We start from the raw sequence: 20931 nt of genomic DNA on the forward strand, positions 1-20931 counted from the left end.
CTTCTCAGCCATTTCTTTTCCACCTGTAGTTTAGGTCATTTTTTTATTATACCCAATCTGTTACAGTAGCCTGCTAACTGATCTTAAACTGATCTTCGGTCTAGTTTGCCTCCCTTCTAGTCCATTATATGTGAAACAAAAAATAGTTTTAAAACTGTAGATATTGCGTATGGCTGTCTGTCAGCAAGCTGTAATTCCTACCAAAGTAGTTCCTGTGTATCTGTGTTCCTTATGTACATTTTTAGACTTTTTCCTGTGTACACTAGATTATAGTCAAACCAGACTGTTGCATATTCTTTGCCAGTTCTGTGTCTCCAACCACACTGGAATTCTCTTTCCTGTCCTGCTATTTGAAACTGGAACTTAGAATGCATATTTATATATCAGATCTATGTTAAGACTTTGAAAGGTTTTACCTGCTGTGTGTGATTTCACCTTTTTAAAATATAGAGCACCTAAGACAGCTCCCTCAACGTCCTCTTATTTCCACAGGAGCTACTGGTGAATTCCTTTTATTCTATCAGATATAAAAGTGAGCTGTGAGTGGGTCATTGGCTCCAATTTGAAATTTTAGGAATTATGTTAATAATTCAACAAAGTGGGTTGCGAGTATAGCTCAGGAGTCAGATTGCCTGAGTTAAGATCAAACTCCACCACCAGCTAGATATATGAATTGGTGTCTAACCTTATGCCTCAGTTATCTTAGTTGAAAGATAGCTTCTAATTCAGGGAAAGTGTATGAGGATTATAATGAGTTAATGATCATAACAATCTGAAAACAAATAGCAAATGCTCAAGGGCTGTAGTCTTCAGAGTATAAGTGGATTGAGTTTAATGAAGAAGAGAAAATTGGCACATTTTGTCCCTGTCTTTACCCCTTGGTTCCTGTAAACTACTCAACAATGTATCTGCTCTACACAAAATGGGGAAAATGAACAGGGATGGGGGAACTTAAATGGAGGGACACCAGTATCGTTTGGCTCTTTTGGTGCTGGCTGTGTAAACATTCAAGGGACGTTGGAATGTGAAAACTGCCTTACAGTTGTAGAATTATTTTTCCCCAGTAAACAGTCAGTGATCAAGTATTTATTGAATTCTAGTAATCCAAGAGCTATGTGGGATCAGAACAAGCATAAAACTTACTTTATCAGGGAGGGGCAGCTTTTTTTAGGGAAGTGAGATTTACATTTTACATTATTTGAGAGTAATTGAATATTAAACTGGTACTGAAACCTGGAAGTTACAATATTATTGAGTTTAAGGAAGAGCTATAATAGTATAAGAAGTCTTCCTTAGAAGGTGAAATATTATTTGGAAATGTGGTTCAGGTCATTCATTCAAGGTTTTAAATAAAGGTTTAGAAACATTTTGATTTTATACACCAGCCAGAACATAAGCAAGAGAGGAGCTTCAGGGAGTGAGAAGTAATTTTTTGTCATTCCTCTGTAAATAAGCCATCAAATCTTTTCTAACCTGTGAGTGTCCAAAAGTATTCAAAAGTCATATTAAGACATCTTGTTCTTGAAAGTACTCTGGGATGGAAGTGTCCTCTCCCTCATTATTTTTTTCTCCCTCATTTTTGTTTATCCCAGCTCACATGGTCTGTATCGTTTATATGTTTATACTCTAATGACTTAGGTGATTTTTTAGAAGCCTATAGGAATAGATAGATTTTTGTGCATTTTACCCTTTTCTGCTTTTCAGAAAATGAATGGTCATCTCCGGCTGTTGAATATTGCCTGTGCTGCAAAGGCTAAGTGGAGACAAGTTGTGCTGCAAAAGACTTCCCGTGAGTCGCCTCTGCATTTCAACCTCAGTGGAGGAAGTGAAAAGGGATTTGGTATTTTTGTTGAAGGAGTTGAACCTGGTAGCAAAGCTGCTGATGCAGGACTGAAACGTGGTGACCAGGTAAGTAAATAACCTACCACTTAAAGCTTTTTTTTTTCTTTTTTTTTTTTTTTTAAAGTATGTCTGCTACTTTTGTTCTCCTCTGATATTTCTTCAGGTGAGCATGACTTGTGGAAGGAAATTTTTTCTGAGCTTTTTTTATAGGTAGTATTTAAATAGGGTTTATTTTTAAACCACATTGCTCGTATGTAGTTTAGGCTGGGCTTGAACTCACTGTGGAGGCCATAATGAGTTCTTTACTTGCTGTTACCTTACCTTAGTGGAAAATTTGATAGAGTATGGCCAGAAACAGCACGGTCCACTGTGCTCCATCAGCATGACCTCCTTTGAATGGGCCAACCCATCCCACAGAGATTAGGAAACCACCATCTGGCGACTTCATAATATTCCAGAAAGGTGAGTGTATGAATTAGCACCCTTAGGAGTTTTGAAAGAGGAGACACTTCCATCTCTTCTGTAGCATTTTCAAATATAAATGTTTGAAGATTACCGTAAAAGGTGGTAGGCTTACATAATTTTTTTAGTGTTTATATGGTACCATAACTGTACTCATAAAGTGAGCAGGCAAGGGACCAGAAAAAATGAGACATTGGTAGTGATTTATTATTTTCATGTAAGATTAACAATTCCCTTCTTTCCCTAATGAAACTTATAAAAAATAGAGAATTCTAGTCTTACCCCAGACTGCTCATGAGTAGTGTCTAATAACCAGGACCCTAGAGTCAGTGCACAGTATTTCTTGTTCTTCAAGTGTTTTTGTATATGAAATTCCCTAGTAGCGGTGATTTTTCCTCAAAGCACTAAAGTTACAGGAAGATGTCACATCATCTTAGTGTTGCCCAAAAGAAGTCTAAATCAGTCTTTATTTTTCTCTCACACTTGTTTTATTGGTACCATGGATCCAACTCAGGTCCTTGTGCCTATGAGGCCGGCAGCAGAACCACTGAGCCAAATCCCCGGCCTCTCTCACACTTTTGATTTCCCCCACTCCATACCACTGTTGATAGAATTTGTCTTGTCTGCCTTTGGGACTGAGAAGTTTCCTTGGCCTGTGTTAAAGTGGGCCTCTTTATTTTGTCGCCTGTATGGTACCAGCTTGGCCACCTCAGTCTGTGGACACAGATCTTCACAAGCATGGCCTTTGGTTCCGTATCATTCCTTTCTTTTTCCTTTCCCAATATATTGTTTTATACTCTTATCCTTTTGGAATTTTTGTGTCATTCCTTTAATTCTGCACTCTTCGCTGCTTTTATTTTTTTTCTCATCATGTTTATTTTTTCCCTTGAAATTTTTTTAATAAGCCTCTTGTATGATTCTGATGTGTAGCTACACTGGGGAGTCCCCACTCTGAAGGGTCAGCAGTGTTCACATGGGAAAAGGAAACCCATCTCAGTTGTGCTGCTTCTTGTTTGGCTCACTGATTCGATCAGTGGCAGCAAAATACACTGAATGTACTTAGAATGGGCCAGGCATGGGGGGGGGGGGTGCACGCCTATAATCCCAACACTCGGGAGGCTGAGGCAGGAGGATCACATCAAGTTGAGGCCAGCCTGAGCTACACAGTTAAGTTCAAGACCAGCCTGAAATATATAGTGAGACCCTGTCTCCAAAAAAAAAAAAAAAAAAACAAAAAACCCCAAACAATAAATACACTTTAGAGTGCTGCTTCTAAAATTAATTCATTCACTTTGAAATCCAATAAATTTACATTGAATTACTTGACTAAAATTTATATATTCTTACACAGGCAGAAGTTTTTATGAGCTGATTTAACATGATTGATATTTTATCTTCATTTATAAATAAACACTGTGCAAGGCAGGCGGCAAAAGCACTGAGCTAAATCCCTGGCCCTCTAATATCCTAAGTTTAGAGATTTGGGGAAATACCAATATAGGAAAGAAAAATTAAACCGTAGTCCACCTTCTCATAGTGATGTTTTTGTTGTTGTTCACATATGGTACATTTTATTTATTTTTTTCATTATTAAACTTTAAGATTGTAGATGTAAACTAACACGGTTTAATTTGTATTTTTCAAATACTTTTAAGATAATGGAAGTAAATGGACAAAATTTTGAGAATATTACATTTGTGAAGGCTCTTGAAATTTTGAGGAATAATACTCATCTTGCACTTACTGTGAAGACCAACATTTTTGGTGAGTTTTATTATAAAAATTGCCTGACCTTTTTTTGCTAATAAAAAAATCATTACAATTAAATGAAGATAGTAAAATGTAAACTTTTTTTGTCTACACTATTATCGGGATAGTTTTGTCTAGTATAATCTAGAATTCTCATGTTTTATGATTTGTATTTATTATTTTGATATCTTAGAAAGTAAGTTTAAAAATAGACGTACAGGGCCGGGGATTTAGCTCAGTGGTTTCGCCGCCTGCTGTGCAGGCGCAAGGACCCGAGTTCGATCCCCAGTACCAAAAAAAAAAAATTACATAATAGAAATCTTTTGTATTTGTCTTTTATGCTCATATAGATATATCTGTAAGATACATTTTTTAAAATGGAATCACTTGACAGGTACTAAGGGATTTACTTCTGAAAGTTTATCCCAATCTGCGTTTCATCATCTAGTGTGAAATAGTGCCTCTGCAGTACATATAATCAACTTTATTGATACACATTCTTTCATAATGAGTGAGGTTGAGCACCTATTTTGTGAGCTTGAACATTTCTGTAAAGTCTTTCAGTCTGTCCATTTTTGTATTGAGTAGCTTATCTTTTTCTGATTTGTTTTAGCACCTGTTAAGTAAAGTACAGTGTCCTTTTCTTTAAAAGTTTGCAGATATTTTCTCCATGTTGTCATTTTTGCTGCCTTGTTTTCTATATGTATACACACATATGTAGAGAGAAGTGACATTTTTAATTTTCACGTGCCCATGTTTTTAAGCTTTTATGAATTCTTGAGCACCTTCATTTCTGAAACATTTAAAAAACTTAACAAATATGATCAAATTATTTTAATTTTTATGATTTTATAAGAATTTTCCTATAAAAGGCTTTCACAAAACAGAAAAGTGTAGGCCACACAAAATATTGCACATGTATTTTAGCTACTTGGTCTCACTATTCCAGTCGCTATCCTGGGAGTACAAGAATATCTAGGAGCTTAAGGATGGGTTTGGGGGTTAACAGACTTCTCCTTGGTAAAACCACATTCCCCTCTTGCTCATGGACTCTCATGTTAGGCAACATTGTCCAGCTTCCCTTGCAGCTACGTGTAACTTGTGTTCCACCCAAGGAATGTGCAGGAGCAGTATTAGCCACCACCAGACCTGGCTTATGGAAATAATCTGTGTAAACTCCTTCACATTTTTTCCCTTTAACTATCTGAATGACAACTACTGTAATAGAGCATATTTTTACATTTTAGTGTAAAATAATAATAATGTCACAAATATTAACATAGCACTTTGAACCAGACCCTGATTGAACTCCTTTATGCCAAAAATTGAAATGTTTTAAATTTTTCCATGAAATTCATATACATTACCTAGAAAAATTCAAGGAACAAGAATTTGGAAAAAAAACCAAATAATCTCTTTATCTACAAATCATAAGTTCCAGAAACTTTTACTTATAATTATATACACAGATCCAGTGAAGATACAAACTTTTTTAAAAATCCGTGTTGAATCACATACATGCTGCCCCCAGTACAGTCCCTGCCCTTTCAGATTTCTTGTTGCTCTTAAACAAAAGTTAGATACCTTACCAGAGCATTATCTGGCCACTTCTTTACCTTGTTCTCTAGTCATTTTCATTTTCTTGAGCTTTCCTTCTACCACAGAGTGAACTTGAGATTTTTTTCTATTTAGAATGATTTCTCGCCTCTTGTCTTTGCCTGGTTACTCTCTCTCTCTCTCTCCCCACCCCCTCTCCCTCTGTCCCTCTCTCTCCCTCTCTCCCTCTCTCCCTCTCTCTCTCCCTCTCTCTCTCTCTCTCTCTCTCTCTCTCTCTCTCTGTCTCTCTCCCCCTCTCGCCCTTTCTCTCCCTCTCCCTCCCCCTCCCTCTCCCCCTCCCTCTCCTCTCTCTCTCACCTCTCTCTCTCTCCCCCTCTCTCCTCTCTCTCCCTCTGTCCTCTCTCCTCTCTCTCCCCTCTCTCTCCTCTCTCTCTCCTCTCTCTCTTCTCTCTCTTCTCTCTCTCTCTCCTCTCTCTCTCTTGTTTTTGAGACAGGGCCTTATCAAGCAGTTCAGACCAACCTTGAACTCACTGTGTAGCCCAGGCTGGCCTCTAACATGCTGGAATCCTCCTGCCTCAGCTACCCAAGTGCTGGGATTACAGGCATGCACTACCAAGCCTGACTTCTCTCCTCCCCTCCTCTGTACATTTTTTGTTGTTGTTGTTGTTTGGTAACAGGAATTATCTCAGGATGTTGTGCTTGCTAGGCAGGCACAGCTCACTGAGCTAAATCCCTAGCCCTCTCTTTTCTTACAAAATGATGGGCTGGGGATTTAGCTCAGTGGTTTTGCCGCCTGCTGCGCAAGCGCAAGGACCCGAGTTCAATCCCTGGTACCAAAAAAAAAAAAAAAAAAATGATGTACTTAAGGAAGATTGCTCCTTCTTACTATCTTAGGGGTTTCCTTGAAATGTTCTCTCCTGTACCAAGAATCTTAGACTGACAGTAGTGAGTTCCACAACTAGAGAAATATGCAGAAATCTAGAATAGTTCCTGATACACATAGCTCAGCAGATATTTCTTGAATGGATGAATGGCTTGCTTTTAGCTTGAAACTTTAAAATTAGAAACTAAATGCCGGGGATTTAGCTCAGTGGTTCTGGTGCCTGCCTCGAAAGCGCAAGGACCTGAGTTCGATCCCCGGTACAAAAAAAAAAAAGAAACTAAATGGAACTTACTGAATTTAAATCAAGAAATGTCTTTGAAAGATGACTCCTAAAGATCTACATTATTTTGAATGCAGAAATTGGTTTTTTTGTAAGTTTGTACTGTACATTGATAATGGCTAATAAATAGACATAAAATACTCAATATAGTTAGCCACTACGGAAATGCAATTCAAAACTGCAGCGGGCTGGGGATTTAGCTCAGTGATTCCGCTGCCTGCCTGGAAAGTGCAAGGTCCCGAGTTCGATCCCCAGTACCACCCCCCCAAAAAAAACTGCAGTAGGATAACAGTTTTACTCAAGTTAAAATGGCTGTTCTCAAAAAGACAAAAGTAAGTACTGATGAAGATGTGGAGAAATAGGAAGTCTTACACGCTCTTGGTAATGTAATTAGTATTGATACTGTGGAAGTTCCTCAAAAACCTTAAAACTAAAACTGAGTGTGGCAGCACACACTTGTAATTACAGCAATTGTGGAGCTGAGGTAGGAGGATCACTCAGTTCAAGGTCAGCCAGGGATATATAATAAGTTCAAAGCCAGCCTAGACTACATAGTGAGACCGTCTCAAAAAAACAAAACAAAACAAACCCTGAAGTTAGAACTACCATATGATCCAGCTACCCACTCCTGGGTATATATCCAAAGAAAATGAAATCAGCAGAGCAATCCACATTCCAGTATTTATTGCAACACTATTCACTATCCATCAGTGAATAAACAGATAAAGAAAGTATGGCTTGTATACACAATGGAGTATTATTCAGCCATAAAGAAGAGAGAAATTCTGTCATTTGCAGCAAAATAGATGAAATTGAAGGACATCATGTTAAGTAAAACAAGCTAAACACAGAAAGACAAGTACATATACTTTTGTGATTTGTGGAAACCAAAAAAAGTTGATCTGAAAGTAAAGTAGTGATTACTATGGGGATAGCAAGGGATTGGGAAAGGGTGGTTAAATATGAATTGATGCTGTGTATATGTATGGAAGTATCACATTGAATCCCATTTGTATATACCTGTTATATCCCATTATATATAATTAGCATGTCTTAATTGTAAAGAAAAAGAAACCCTCAAAACGTACACATTTTACAACTGAATACCAAGCTATTAATATTGTAACTTGTCCTTAAGGCTTAGTTCATGTCACCATCACTTGTCTTTGAGTTTGTGAGAAACACTTGCTTTGTTTTATTCCCCATACAAAAGAAAGGATTATTCTTTGTACTTTGAGTTTCAGTGGGCAAATTTGTAAAATTTGTAACTTCGAAAATGTAGAGTATGCTACTGCTCAAGACATGCCTTTTTTTTTTTCAATAGATTGAACCTCAGGGGTACTGTACCACTGAGGTACACCCCAATTCCTTTTTAATTTTTATTTTGAGACAGTCTAAATTGCTTAGGCTGGCCCCAGACTTGGAATCCGTCTGCCTCATCCTCCCAAGTTCCTGGGATTACAGATGTGCATTATCGTGGATAGCTCAAAGCTCTACTGTACCTTTTGATAAGCCAAGCATTTGTTTCTACAGCTTATGTGTCTCAATACCTTCAGGTGTGTTCTTCTAGAATATGCAGCCACCATTTCATCTTTCACCAGAATTTAAATACTTTTCTGTAAAATTAGTTGATTAGCAGTATAATGCTTATTATCTAAGTAGGAACGTCTGCTGCGTTTTTGAAAAATGCTGGTAGCCTACCCACTTCCCAGAGTGACTGCTGGGTAACATCAGAAATATAGTCTAAAAAATAATAATTAAAAAAAAATAAATAAATAAAATCTGAATGCAGTCTAAAAAAAAAAAGAAACATAGTCTAGTGTAAAAACTGAAGAGCAGATGTTGCTGGTAAATAAAAGGTGGGTATAAATTTGATTGTGTTTAGTTGAATAGGGCTATCTATGGAAGGCCAAATAATAGTAATTGTGCTTATCCTTAAAATTTAGTGTCAAAACTTTCTCTTGAGAAGAAAAATGATACGTTTGTTTACTTATTTCCACAGTGTTCAAAGAGTTACATAGTAGGACCAAACAAGAGAAATCTGGTGTTCCGCATATTCCAAAAATTGCTGAAAAAAAAAGTAACCGTCATTCAATCCAAGATGTACCAGGAGATACTGAACAGACATCACAGGAGAAAGGACATAAGAAAGTTAAAGCAAATACTGTTTCAGGTGGAAGAAACAAAATCAGGAAGATTTTGGATAAAACACGGTTTAGTATCTTGCCTCCAAAGCTATTTAGGTAGGTAATGTCAGTCTCAGTTCCACAGGATTATACAGGGGGGTGTGATCGCTTGAGTTTTGTTTGGGTTTTGGTTTGGTTTGGTTTGGCTTGGTTTTTGGCTCTTTGAAATAGGGTCCAGGTATGTAGGTACTTCAGACTAGTTGTGAAGCCCTGGCAGTCCTCCTGTCTCAAACTTTATGAGTGCTGGGATTACAGGAATGCACCACCAGGCCTGGGTGGTCCAATTTTCAGTCCCCTGGAATTTAGAATTTTGGACAGTTTAAACCTTGGGACACATTGACTGCTGCCAGTTCTTTAGTTAGTAAACATCATCTCTCCTAGCTGGGCATGGTGGTGCATATGTGTAATCTCAGCACTGTGGCAGACAAAGGCAGTATAACAAGTTAGAGCTCAGCCTGGACAATTTAGTAAGACCCTATCTCAAACTTAAAAGGGGGAGGGGGGAGATTAAGGATTTAGCTCTTTGTAAAGGCCCTGAGTTCAGTCTCTAGCACTGCAAAAAAAAAAAATTGTTCCTTTTAAGGCACTGTTTATTCCCTCATGAATTCTAGTACTGGACTTTTTAATCAAATCTTTGTGGTATGTGTGTATTACTGGGGCTTGAACTCAAGGCCTTTGCACTGAGCTATATACGCAGCCCTTTTTAAATTTTTTTATTTCGCGACAAGGTCTGAACAAGTTGCTGAGGCCAGGTGATCCTCCTGTTTCAGCCTCCCAAAGTGCTAGGACTACAGGCATGCACTCAAATCTATTTTCTATTTCAAAAATGAGATACCACCAAAACTGAGTAATACCCAAGGGTTTTAAATATAAAGTAAGCTGAATAAAATACAGATTAAATCAGTCTACTGAAGTGACATGATTGGAAATGACTCTAGTATATATCTGTATATGTTTTACATTATCAGTTTTCTAAACCATTCACAAAAGTCCTAATCAAGTACAATAACCTAGCACAGAGAAAGCATCCAGTTAATAATTGTTCAATAAGTTAAGACAGTGTTGTAGTCACTCAAAGAAGGCATACTCAAACAAGCCCAATTTTCCGTATTTTTTCAATAAAAATCTCATATCAAAAATCAAGAAGTCCTCTTCTTCGTGAGTTCTTTTTTCCAATCAGAGAAATACATTATTTTGACACTCACAAGTATTGAAACGTCATTTATAGAAAATTCTTTACTCCATCCTTTCTGGGTGCCTGATAGCCTTAAGGTAATTGGTTTATAAAAATCATAACTTTAAAATATCAAAATCATCTGGGCATAGGAGTGCACACTTGTAATCTTAGGAGGCTGGGGCAGGAGGATTGTGGTGAGTTTGAGGCCACCCTGGGATACATAGCAAGACCTATCTCCAAAAATAAAATACAATAAAAAAAATAATCAAAATCTTTTAATGTTATGTTGCAAACACTGTAAGAAAAGTCTTATTCTCACAAATAGGAACAAAGTGAAGGGAATATTAGAAAGACCAACCAATACTGAAGAGATTCAGACAGTTTGAAATGACCAGAAGTCACTGAGAGAAAGGAAAAATCTGGGTGATCAGAAGGCAGAAGAGAGTTCCTAGGAAGTATTGCCCTGAGTTCTACTTTCGGGAACCCTGATGGATTTGGTTTGGAATGGGGAGATAGATGCTACAGATATAGACACACCTTTTCACAGGTTTTCATTTTGACTGGTGGCACAGATATATAACATCGAAAACCAGAGAATACTAATTATGACCCCACTGCAGCTTGTTGGTATCTCATCTCAGCCAGCTAAACTCAAGTTTCAGGTCACTAAATATCTCATCTCCACATTATCTTTTGGGGCCTGAGAATTAGTTACTGCACATGAATTCTAATTTTGGTTGTAGGACAAGACATAGAAATTGAGTTCTGCAAAAGCAGTCAGTTGAGTATTTTCCACGTTTTCACTTTATACTGCTACCAAAGAAAAGATCTAGGGGGAAAAGTTTTACTTGAACTCTGAAGGGATATTTTAATTTAATCTTTCATTTATTAATCAGTAAGCTTTTACCGAGCCTTTTGCCTTGTGCCAAAGTTTTGGCTACAAGTACAAACATGAATAAAATGTGCTGCACTTTAGAAGTTCATATACCCTGGATGTGTCTTCTAAAGATGTTTCAGTGAAGTAAAATGAGAATGATTTTAGCATCATAAATACCGAAAAATAGAATATTCCGTAGAAGTCATAAAGATGTCTGGAATATCTTTTGTAAGAAGAGCTTATTTGGTTTTTATCTGTCAGATTGGCCTCTTTGCATTTTTCACAGTGAGTGTATATGATATTTCTAGGCACTTAATCCTTTGAAGTGAACTCAAAATGGTTTTGCCATATACATTTTTATTAGTGTGCAGTATCCAGAATATTGTGTTTCATTGTGGCATTTTCATATATGCATATAAAATACTTTGAGTTCGATCCCCGGTACCCAAAAAAGAAACACCGAATAGAAAGAAACCACTAAAACTTCAATAGAAAAACAGAATATCAGTTCAAATGATCCATATTGGTACTAATCAAGAATATACAGTTTAAGAGAAAACACTGTTTGTTTCATCAAAGATCAACAGAATAGTGCCAGAATTGGGGAATGTAAAGTAGATATTAAGTTCAGACTCCTGTGCTGATATAAAATAATATAATCTCTCAATCAAGTTTGTTTTTGTTTGCCTTTACTTTAGTTTTATAGTGAGGTTTGCTCTGTTGCCCAGCCTGGATCAACTCCCAGGCTCAGGTGATCCTCTCGCATCAGCCTCTGAATAGCCGGCGCTAGAGGCCCGTGTCACAGGCACCTGGCTGGCTGTACAGCATTTGTTATTCAGAGCTTTAAAAATGGCCATATCCTTTGAGTCACTAATCCCATTTCTAATAATAATTAGGTGTAGATGTGTATCATTGTTCTTAATTGTATTATCTATAATAAAATAAAATTGGAAGTAGTCTAAAAGTTCAACTATAAAGGATTGGCTAAATAAATTGTACTGTAGAACACAAAAATGGTTAGAAGGAAAAATAATCAAGATAATGGCTATGACTTTTTTGCAAGTTATGGTTTTACGGATAATTTTTCTCTTCTTTCGCTTTCTGCCTGTATTCAGGATTCCTACTTCAAATACTAGTTAGTTTTTAATTTAAATAAAAATTTTTAGTTTTTTAAGTCTGCAATTTCTGAGCAGCTCCTTTGTGCCAAGGACCCACTGAAAGTGGTCAGACTGGACGCTTCCTGTAGCAGCAGTCACTTCTTAAAAATAGGGGCCAAGTCACCAGAAGGTACTCCCAAGCACTGGGAGACTGTGGCAGGAGGATTGCAGGTTGAACCCTAACCTGGTCAAATTAGCAACCTAGATCCTGTCTCAAAAAAAATTAAAGGGCTGGGAATATAGCTCATTGTGAAGGCACTGGGTTCAATCCGTAGTACAACAATAACAAAAATCCAAAATCTTGAACCGTGACATACTTTTAAGATAAAAGAATATAAAGTTAAAGTGAAAAAAGAAGTTATTAGGCTGGAATTGTAGTCAGTGTAGAGCACTTGCCTCACATGCATGAGACCCTGGGCTTAATCTCAAAAAAGTTACTGATTTGAAGAACATCTATTAAGACATAGCAGTGTGGTTTTTATTGACCAGAGAATATTTTGCAATTCAGACAATCTGATTTCCTTTTCTTAAATCATTCTACTTTTATTTTGTTTCTTTAATCACAATTGTGTAAGTAATACCATTGTACTTTTTATTGTAACATTCTGAGATGTAGATTTTTTTTTTTTTTTTTTTTTTTGGTACCAGAGATCGAACTCGGGACCTTGCGCTTGCCAGGCAGGCAGCGGAACCACTGAGCTAAATCCCCGGCCCCATCTGAGCTATAGATTGCTTTGCTTGTTTATGAGGAATTTTTTTTCCTTTCAGATTTCTTGACAATATTTTTTGTTTGCTTTTAATATTGGGATTGTTTTTTTGTTCTCAGTACTATTTTTGTGGCCTTTTTAGTTCCACAATATGAAACTAAGTACTTTTATTCTGAGTAAATTCAGTGTTAGGAAATATTGATGAATTTTTCAACTGTCCTGTTTCTGTTATTGCATCACATCTCAGGAGACTTTTAGGGTAAGAAATGACATCATTTGACAAAAAGGCTTTATCAGTTCAGCTTCAAGCATGGCTATTTTGCCACTTACTATTTCATTCTTGTCATAGCATGGATTGTATATGACCAGTATAGTTTTCATATGTACATGTTCACACCTTAATTACCATGAATTTATAGCCAGCTGTACATAATTATAGCTGTATAATATATCTGCTAATTTAAAAAGCAGAGCTAATGTTAAATAGCATCAGTGAGATAAAAGGATGTTCAGTCCCCAGTACCACAAAACAAGTCCAAATCCTAAACCATGACATACTTTCAAGAAGAAAGAATATTCCTGAAAATTAAAGTGAAAAAATGTGTAAGTTTTTAGGATATGAGTTTAGCTCCTCCTTGCTGCAACTGATAAAACTAATTTCCTTTCATTGAAAACCTGTTGGGAGCAGTGGTGCCATGTCTGTAATCCTGAGCGAGACCACCCTGGGTTCCATAGTGAGTTTGAGGTCAGCCTGAACTATATTACAAGTATATGTATGAAAAACTGTAAACACTTCTTCCTTTTCTCTTAACTAAAAACATTTAACTGTAATAACTAAGAATGTGAATCTAGCTGTTAGGAACCAGTTTAGGGTAAGCACAAACAAAATGTTTTCTTTTGCCTTGCCAGATTAGACTGCCTTTGCTCTCTGGTAAGAAATTCTGTTTCTGCAGTGCCTTCCTTGTATCCATACTGTCCTCCTCTGGTTTTTAGTAGAAATTAGGTAAAATAAGTACTCCTCCTTTCTAAGTTTGTACAGTTCTCATTTTCCTTTGGTAAAAGTATTTCACTGTCCTTGAAAGGAATGTGGCTATTGTGCCTCCTCACGATAGCCCACCTTCTTGCTGTGGGGTGCACTTGTTTTCCTACTTTTACTTGGCCCAAACTCACTCTGCAGAGCCTGTTTTTTTTTCCAACCTTTGATAAAACTTTGCTGCCAATAAAAACCAAAAATAGGAATCCTGTTTTCCTCTGCATCAAAATGTGCACCCACTTCACTTAATTTAATTTTTAGAATAGTCTTAGAGTATGCATAGAATTATATTGTCCACATTTATAGATTAGGAAAGCTGAGGTCCAGTGACAGAAATTTATCTGAGATCAAAGAGCTAACAACCCAGGTCTGTCTGGCATCATAGTTTGTTCTTTTTTTGGTACTGGGGATCGAACTTGGGACCTTGCGCTTGCGAGGCAGGTGCCAGAACCACCGAGCTATATCCCTGGCCCTGTAGTTTCTTCTTAAAACATTAGTATTTGCTTTCTTCCATGTCTTCATGCTCTTCAGCTATTGTCCTGGCTCTCTCTCATCTGGCTATTAACAGGCCTTTAGCTGTTTGTTTAACAGCCATAAACTGTCCATCTTGAACCACTTTCTAATCTGCCTAAATCCTATATTTCACTTCTAACCTTTTCTAAATATATGCCTTATCATTAACTTTTAAGACCGTAACTTGATCCTTTCAGTGATAATGGGTAAGTTTTCTGTGCTACTCTTTGTATGTTAAGCAAGTGTTGGGCAGAGTGCTGCGTTGAATAAAATTTAGACGGGAGTTAGTGTAACAGACAAGGGTAAAGACAACCCTGCAGACAAGTTAGTATTTTGGTTATTAATGCGTCGCTGCCCTGTTCTTGTGTAATTGTTTCACTGTAAAGTTAAACTACTCTTGGGGGCTATGTAAAGTGCAAGGGATAGTGTGTTGTTTTGCGTTCTTAAGGTGGATTAGGGGTTGCCTGTGTGAAACTTCTAAAATATTTTAAAGGAGGAATCTTTTGTTTGCTTAAAGCCATTTAATTAATGCTTCTTTTTTTGGTACCTGGGATCAAACTCAGGACCTTGAGCTTGAGGAACCACTGAGCTAAATCCCCAGCCCATTAATGCTTGGTTTTGAAACTGTAAAAGGGCTAACTTTGGCTGGTTCACCTTCTCCTCTGGCTTTGGTGTGTTGTGGGTGGGCGGGGCCTGACCCGAGGGGCGTTTCTGTGGTGTCGCGATGCACAGTTGGATGCGTACATCAGTGCCAACGACAGCTGGCAAATTCCAGGGGCTCCCTACACATTTAGGTTTGATTTCTTTAATAAAAACAGTAGAAACTAAATGGGACTTGTCTTTATGATGTAGTGGAATTGTATATAAGTTAAATTCTATTTGAATGTACTTATTTAAATTATCTTACTGCTATTTTCATCATTATAGCTGTCCTATTTTTAAAATTTTAATCTAATTGTTTAGTTCACCACTTTGAATTGGCTCTGTTGTGTCTTAGTACACAGAGAATAGAACTATTTGCTATTGGGCTGGGCATGTGACTCAGTGGGGCTGCCGCCTGCCTCGCAAGCGCAAGGTCCCGAGTTCGATCCCCGCTACCAAAAAAAAAACTAATTGTATTTGCTGTCTAAGCGCCCTCTAACCCTTAATGTGATCTCTGGCATTCCTTTGAAGTGATGGAGGCCTGAGCCAGTCACAGGATGACAGCATTGTGGGAACGAGACATTGTAGACACAGCCTCGCTATAATGCCTATTCCTGGAACACTCTCATCCAGCAGCCCCGATCTCCTACAGCCAACCACCAGCATGTTGGACTTTTCCAACCCTTCAGGTAACGTTGGTATGTCAGTTCATGTAGCTACCTTGGTGCCTCAGGGACAGGTAAATTGTCGCGCTTTGTGCAGTAAGTACTAGAATTGCTTGGAGCCTCTTCTCTCGCTTCTGGATTATGACTTCATGTAAAAAACTGACAAGAAGACTATGTCTTCTTACCTACACTGAGTGATACTTCCTCTGAAATTAAACAAAAGACTATTTAAAGATGACTTCATGAGCTGGCTGTGGTGGTGCACAGCTGTAATCCCAGCACTCGGGAGTCTGAGGCAGGAGTTTGAGGCCAGCTTGGACAGCGTAGTGGGTTCAGGGCCAGCTTGAACTACAAAGGGAGACCCTGCCTCAAAAAACCAAAAATTGGACTTCATTTGACCACAGACTTAGGTATCTTTTGGTAATTGTTATATAAGCAGGAGAATTCAAGCAAAGATATTTCTCAGTCAAAAAATATGTTCTCCAGGGTGTGGAAAAGAATAAAGGAGATTATTTTAATCTAAGTGGCCTCCCTTATTTCCTTTGTGATGTATAAAAATGTCTTAGTAATTTTCTTAAAGCACTGAATTTTCCTTCAACACTGAAAGTTGTGTTTGTCATTGTGTTATGCTTCCACAAAGATGAGCATATTTCTGATTCAGCTGAAGTTTTCAGTGAGCCATTGCTGTGAAAAGGAAACTCAGTTACATAAATCTCAGTATTAGAAAAAAGAAAGTACAAATGTAGTAATAAAAGTTTGTTTTAGGCCGGGGATTTAGCTCAGTGGCACCGTTCCTGCCTCACAAGTGCAAGGTCCTGAGTTTGATGATCCCCAGTACCAAAAAAAAAAAAAAGTTTGTTTTAATAGCAACTTTTTTTTTTTTTTTGAAAAGTTAAAATTTCCTTAATTTTTTATTCCTGTTACCACTACCACAATTTACAGGGCAATATACCTGATATAATGAAAAGAAAAAGGAAAAAAAGCTACAACACATAAAAGACCTCAGGAATGTCAATCTAATTGACACTACATTGCATTAATCAATAGCTGCACTTCTTGCAAACTGGCTTTGGCAGTCCTAAACCAGAAGAGTTTCCTGTTTAAGCTGCAGTACTTTTCTGACTGTGGATCATCGTTCTTCTGTGGCAGATTTTTACAGTTCCGCTGATGCATTTGGGACAACTGTCTCAAAGTAACCTGCAGTTTTCCTGACAACTCCTCGCTCGCTCTCCTGCTAAGAACTGTAGCCCTTTTCTGTTGTTCTTTTTTCGGGGGGGGAGTTGGTACCGGGGATCGAACTTGGGTCCTTGCGCTTGTGCAGCAGACGGCAAAACCACTGAGCTAAATCCCTGGCCCTTCTGTTGTTTTTTAAAACCTTCTCCTACCGTATCCACCACTTCCACCACCAGATCCATAACCACCACCATAAGGACTACCAGAGCTTCTTCCACCAAAACTGCCCCCTTTCATGGGTCTGTAATTTGATTGCTGTTGACCACTATAATTTCCAAAGTCATTGTAACCATTGTAACCACTATCATAGTTACCACCACCAAAATTTCCTCCTTCATTGTAACCATCATCTCCTCCTCCTCCACCGTATCCGCCACCCTGATCCAGCACCACCATAGCCTCCTCTTCCACTAAAGTTACTACCACGACCAGAATTCCCTCCACCACCGCCAAAGTTTTCTCCACAACCCATAAAGTTGCCAGATCCACCTCCATGACCTCTTTGTGATCCCACAGACTGCATCTCTTGTTTAGAAAGGGCCTTTTTCACTTCGCAGTTATGCCCATTAATAGTGTGGTATTTCTGAACAATTATATCAACTGTGTCGTGATCAAAAGTTACAAAAGTAAATTCTCTCTTTCCCACTCTGCCCGTCTTCTATAACTTCTATGGTTTCAATCTTCCCACTACTTTTCAAAGTAGTCTCTCAAATTATATTCTTCTGTATCTTCTTTAATACTGCCAACAAGGATTTTCTTCACTGTTAGGTGGGCACCAGGCTTTACTGAATCCTCTCTAGAAACAGCTCTCTTTGGTTCCACTACACGCCCATCAACTTTGTGTGGTCGAGCACACATTGCTGCATCTACCTCTTCAGCACAAGAGTAAGTCACAAAACCAAAGCCCCTGGAGTTTTGTTTGGGGATCTCTCGTTACCACACAATCTGTCAGTGTGCCCCATTTTTCATAATGTTCTCTTAAACTATCATCTGTAGTTTCGAAGCTCAGACTACCAATAAACACCTTCTTCAACTGCTCTGGTTCCTTTGGATCATGGCCCTCCTCCCCCTGGCATCAGTGGTGATGGCCGGAGTCGGACTGGAGGCGACCGGGCAGCGGTTTTACCTCCATTTTGAGACCAGACTCGCCTCTTCCAACTCAAGTTCAGTATCTTAATAGCAACATTAAAATGTGAGGACATGGCACTCACAGCTTAGTGAAGGTCATTGTGTGCACTGTTTCTTCCTTTTTATTTTTTTATTTTTTTTGAAAGTAAAACAGACCTTAGTCTGGCCAGACGGCACTCCCAAAGCAAAGTAGCTTAGAGAGGCGACTAGCCCAGAGTCCGAGCTCTTCCTTTTTATTTTGATTGCCTCTTAACAAGTAGAGAGATTACTAATTCCAGTAATACGGTTTTGCACATCCCACCTTCTATATGGCTACCAGTTTTCTTTCTAGAACAAAGATTTTAGTGAATCATGACTTTGCTTAGAAATTTCTGGCAGTTTCAGTGTCTCAGACATGAGACAAATCATTCTATTTACTTTATCAGAAGATAATATAAAGATCATTACCAGCATAGAAAGTTAATTATTTGCCTGATACAGTAGAAAAAAAAGACAAGCATTATGTGGGTAGGAAAACTACAGACTGGGTTTGCTGTCTGGTACATTAAATAAATGCCACTGCTGGGATGCACCTCCGGTTTTGCCTCCAAACATACTCTGTATTAAGTCATCCTTTTTTCAGTGTGGCATGGACCTTCAAAATTCTTTGCCCATGCTGTTTGCCACCTGTAGGCAAACATCCAGTGAACATTTATACATCCAGTGAACCTTTTCTTCCTCATCCATGCTGAACTCAAATGTTACCTCATCTCTTCATCTGGGAAGCCCAGCTCCCTGTGCTGCAGTCACCATCTCATTTTTCAGAAGTTCCCAGCATGTTTGCATGGTCTTAGCATTGTTCGTCATGTGGTAGAATAGAAATTTATTCCTGTGTCTGTGTGTATGTGTTCAACAGTAGTACTTCTTATACCACATAGAATATTTGTGGGTTTTTGTTTGTATTTTGTTTTTTTGTTTGCTTTTGTTTTTTTGCAGCAGGGTCTCCCTTTGTAGTTCAGGGTGGCCCTGAACTCACTGTGTAGCCCAGGCCGGCCTTAAACTCTTGGCAATCCTCCAGCCTCCTGAGTGCTGGGTTTACAGCATGCAGCACCACACCCGGCTCTACATAGAATTTTTTTTTTTTTTTTTTTTTTGGTACCGGGGATCGAACTGGGGTCCTTGTGCTTGCACAACAGGCAGCGAAACCACTGAGCTAAATCCCCGGCCGTACATAGAATATTCTTAAATGCAGTGTTTTCACACTCCCAAAAGCACCAGCTAAATATGCATATAAGACAGGTATTTGGAGAAATAGGATTTGTAGGTTTAAAGAGTTTTACAGTTGTATTGTTGCCACAGGCATATGTAGACAGCTGGGCTGAGAGAATAAGGAATGAGGTTGTAGGGAGAGGAGAGAGTACTGGGGAAACAACAGAAAAAGGTTGAAATTATTAAAATTTAGAAATTGCTAAGCCCCATGGGGCTAAAATGCAAATCTCTAGAGAGGAGATGCTACCCAACTTGATTTCAGATTGATTGCATAATTCTGTCCTTAAAAACATGTTAACATGACTAAAGATGCCTTTTTAAAAGAATCTGTTCAGAGAAAGTCTGCTGTGACTTAATCTGTAATGTGTGTTCATATCAGTAATATAAATGAACACACATCATAGGTATTTAACTTACAAATCACATTTCTTTTGGGTTTGTTTTTTTTTTTTTGGTACGGTGGATCAAACTCGGGTCCTTGAGCTTGCAAGGCAGGTGGCAGAACCACTGAGCTAAATCCCTGGCCGACCAAATCCTATTTCTTAACCCCTAAATGTGTAACTTTGTAAGAGACCATGTATTTAGAGATGGTGTTATTTATGTTTGTGTTGAATACATATTACCAAAAAGAATTCCAAGTTTAGCTCTTTATAAATAGTAGCACTGAAATTAGCTATGTGCGTTATACATATACATCGTATTTGTGTGATGTCAGCTAACTTTGATTAATGTTAATCAGTTTTGAGCACAACAGTGTTTATTCTGCATGTTTAAAGTTACTAGATCAAAATGAATGTGAGAGGGCGGGGGATTTAGCTCAGTGGTGCCACCGTCTGCCTCGCAAGCTGAAGGACCCGAGTTTGATCTCCAGCGCCAAAAGAAAAAATGAATGTGAGAGCAAAACTACAGAACTGTGGAATAATTTGGTTTTGATTGCTGACTTTTTTATGATTTTGCTTTATTTTTGCTGCATACAGCTGTTGGTTTTTACTGTAAGTATCTTGGCATTATCTTGCTCACGTTTCTATATAATATTTTGTTATTTTTTAAAAGATGCAGAATTGAATGAAATAAGCAGATATTTTCAATTTATAAGATAGTATTAAATGACATCCTTCTAGTTATTTTCTTTGAATATATGTTTTATGCTATTCTATAACTACTGAAAGATTTTTTTGGAATTTTTGACCTAGTAATACAAGATGAAACCTAAAGAATTTAAGAGTGTAGCTAAAAGAAATTTGGAACTGAATTTTTTTTCTGAGTTTGGGTCTAGAATTTTTTGGCTTACTTTTTCATTGAATAGTACAAATCTTTGATTTATTTAATTTGATTTATTATTTGTGCAGTGAAAGTCTGAGTTATTTTTACTAGTTTTTAATTATAAAGGAATATATAATCATAGTTTCTTAAAAATACTATACAGATAAAGGATAGGTACACGTGTCTCCATTCCCCAGAATTTACAAATTATTAATTTACCAAAGTATCCTTTTAGAAATCTTACTGTACAAAAAAACCATGTACTGTTTCCTTTACCCCAAAATGAAATGTTATACTTTTGTTCAACTTATGAATTTCACTTAGCAAAA

At 37.8% G+C, this 20931-nt stretch overlaps 1 protein-coding gene and 1 pseudogene across 17 annotated transcripts in view; one reads left to right on the top strand and one right to left on the bottom strand.

The window, feature by feature from the left end:
* Rapgef6 (Rap guanine nucleotide exchange factor 6) overlaps positions 1-20931 on the top strand; it is a 204555-nt gene that overhangs the window by 135711 nt on the left and 47913 nt on the right. For 9 of the 17 annotated variants that reach the window (XM_087194559.1, XM_004836642.4, XM_004836640.3 and 6 more), the window contains 5 exons: positions 1705-1908; positions 3960-4068; positions 8776-9016; positions 15597-15754; positions 20317-20331. In XM_087194559.1, the coding sequence (XP_087050685.1) occupies positions 1705-1908; positions 3960-4068; positions 8776-9016; positions 15597-15754; positions 20317-20331 (727 nt within the window). Of the gene's footprint in view, positions 1-1704; positions 1921-3959; positions 4069-8775; positions 9017-15596; positions 15755-20316; positions 20332-20931 lie in introns of those variants that run through there. The other 8 variants (XM_004836638.3, XM_004836641.4, XM_004836639.3 and 5 more) reach the window with 2 other exon arrangements.
* On the bottom strand, positions 17025-18095 carry LOC101696791 (heterogeneous nuclear ribonucleoprotein A3 pseudogene; annotated as a pseudogene).

This window comes from Heterocephalus glaber, unplaced genomic scaffold (assembly GCF_053883595.1).
Source record: "Heterocephalus glaber isolate CG9 unplaced genomic scaffold, H.glaber_assembly_v1.0 deba00001606, whole genome shotgun sequence".
NCBI classification, from domain to species: domain Eukaryota; kingdom Metazoa; phylum Chordata; class Mammalia; order Rodentia; family Bathyergidae; genus Heterocephalus; species Heterocephalus glaber.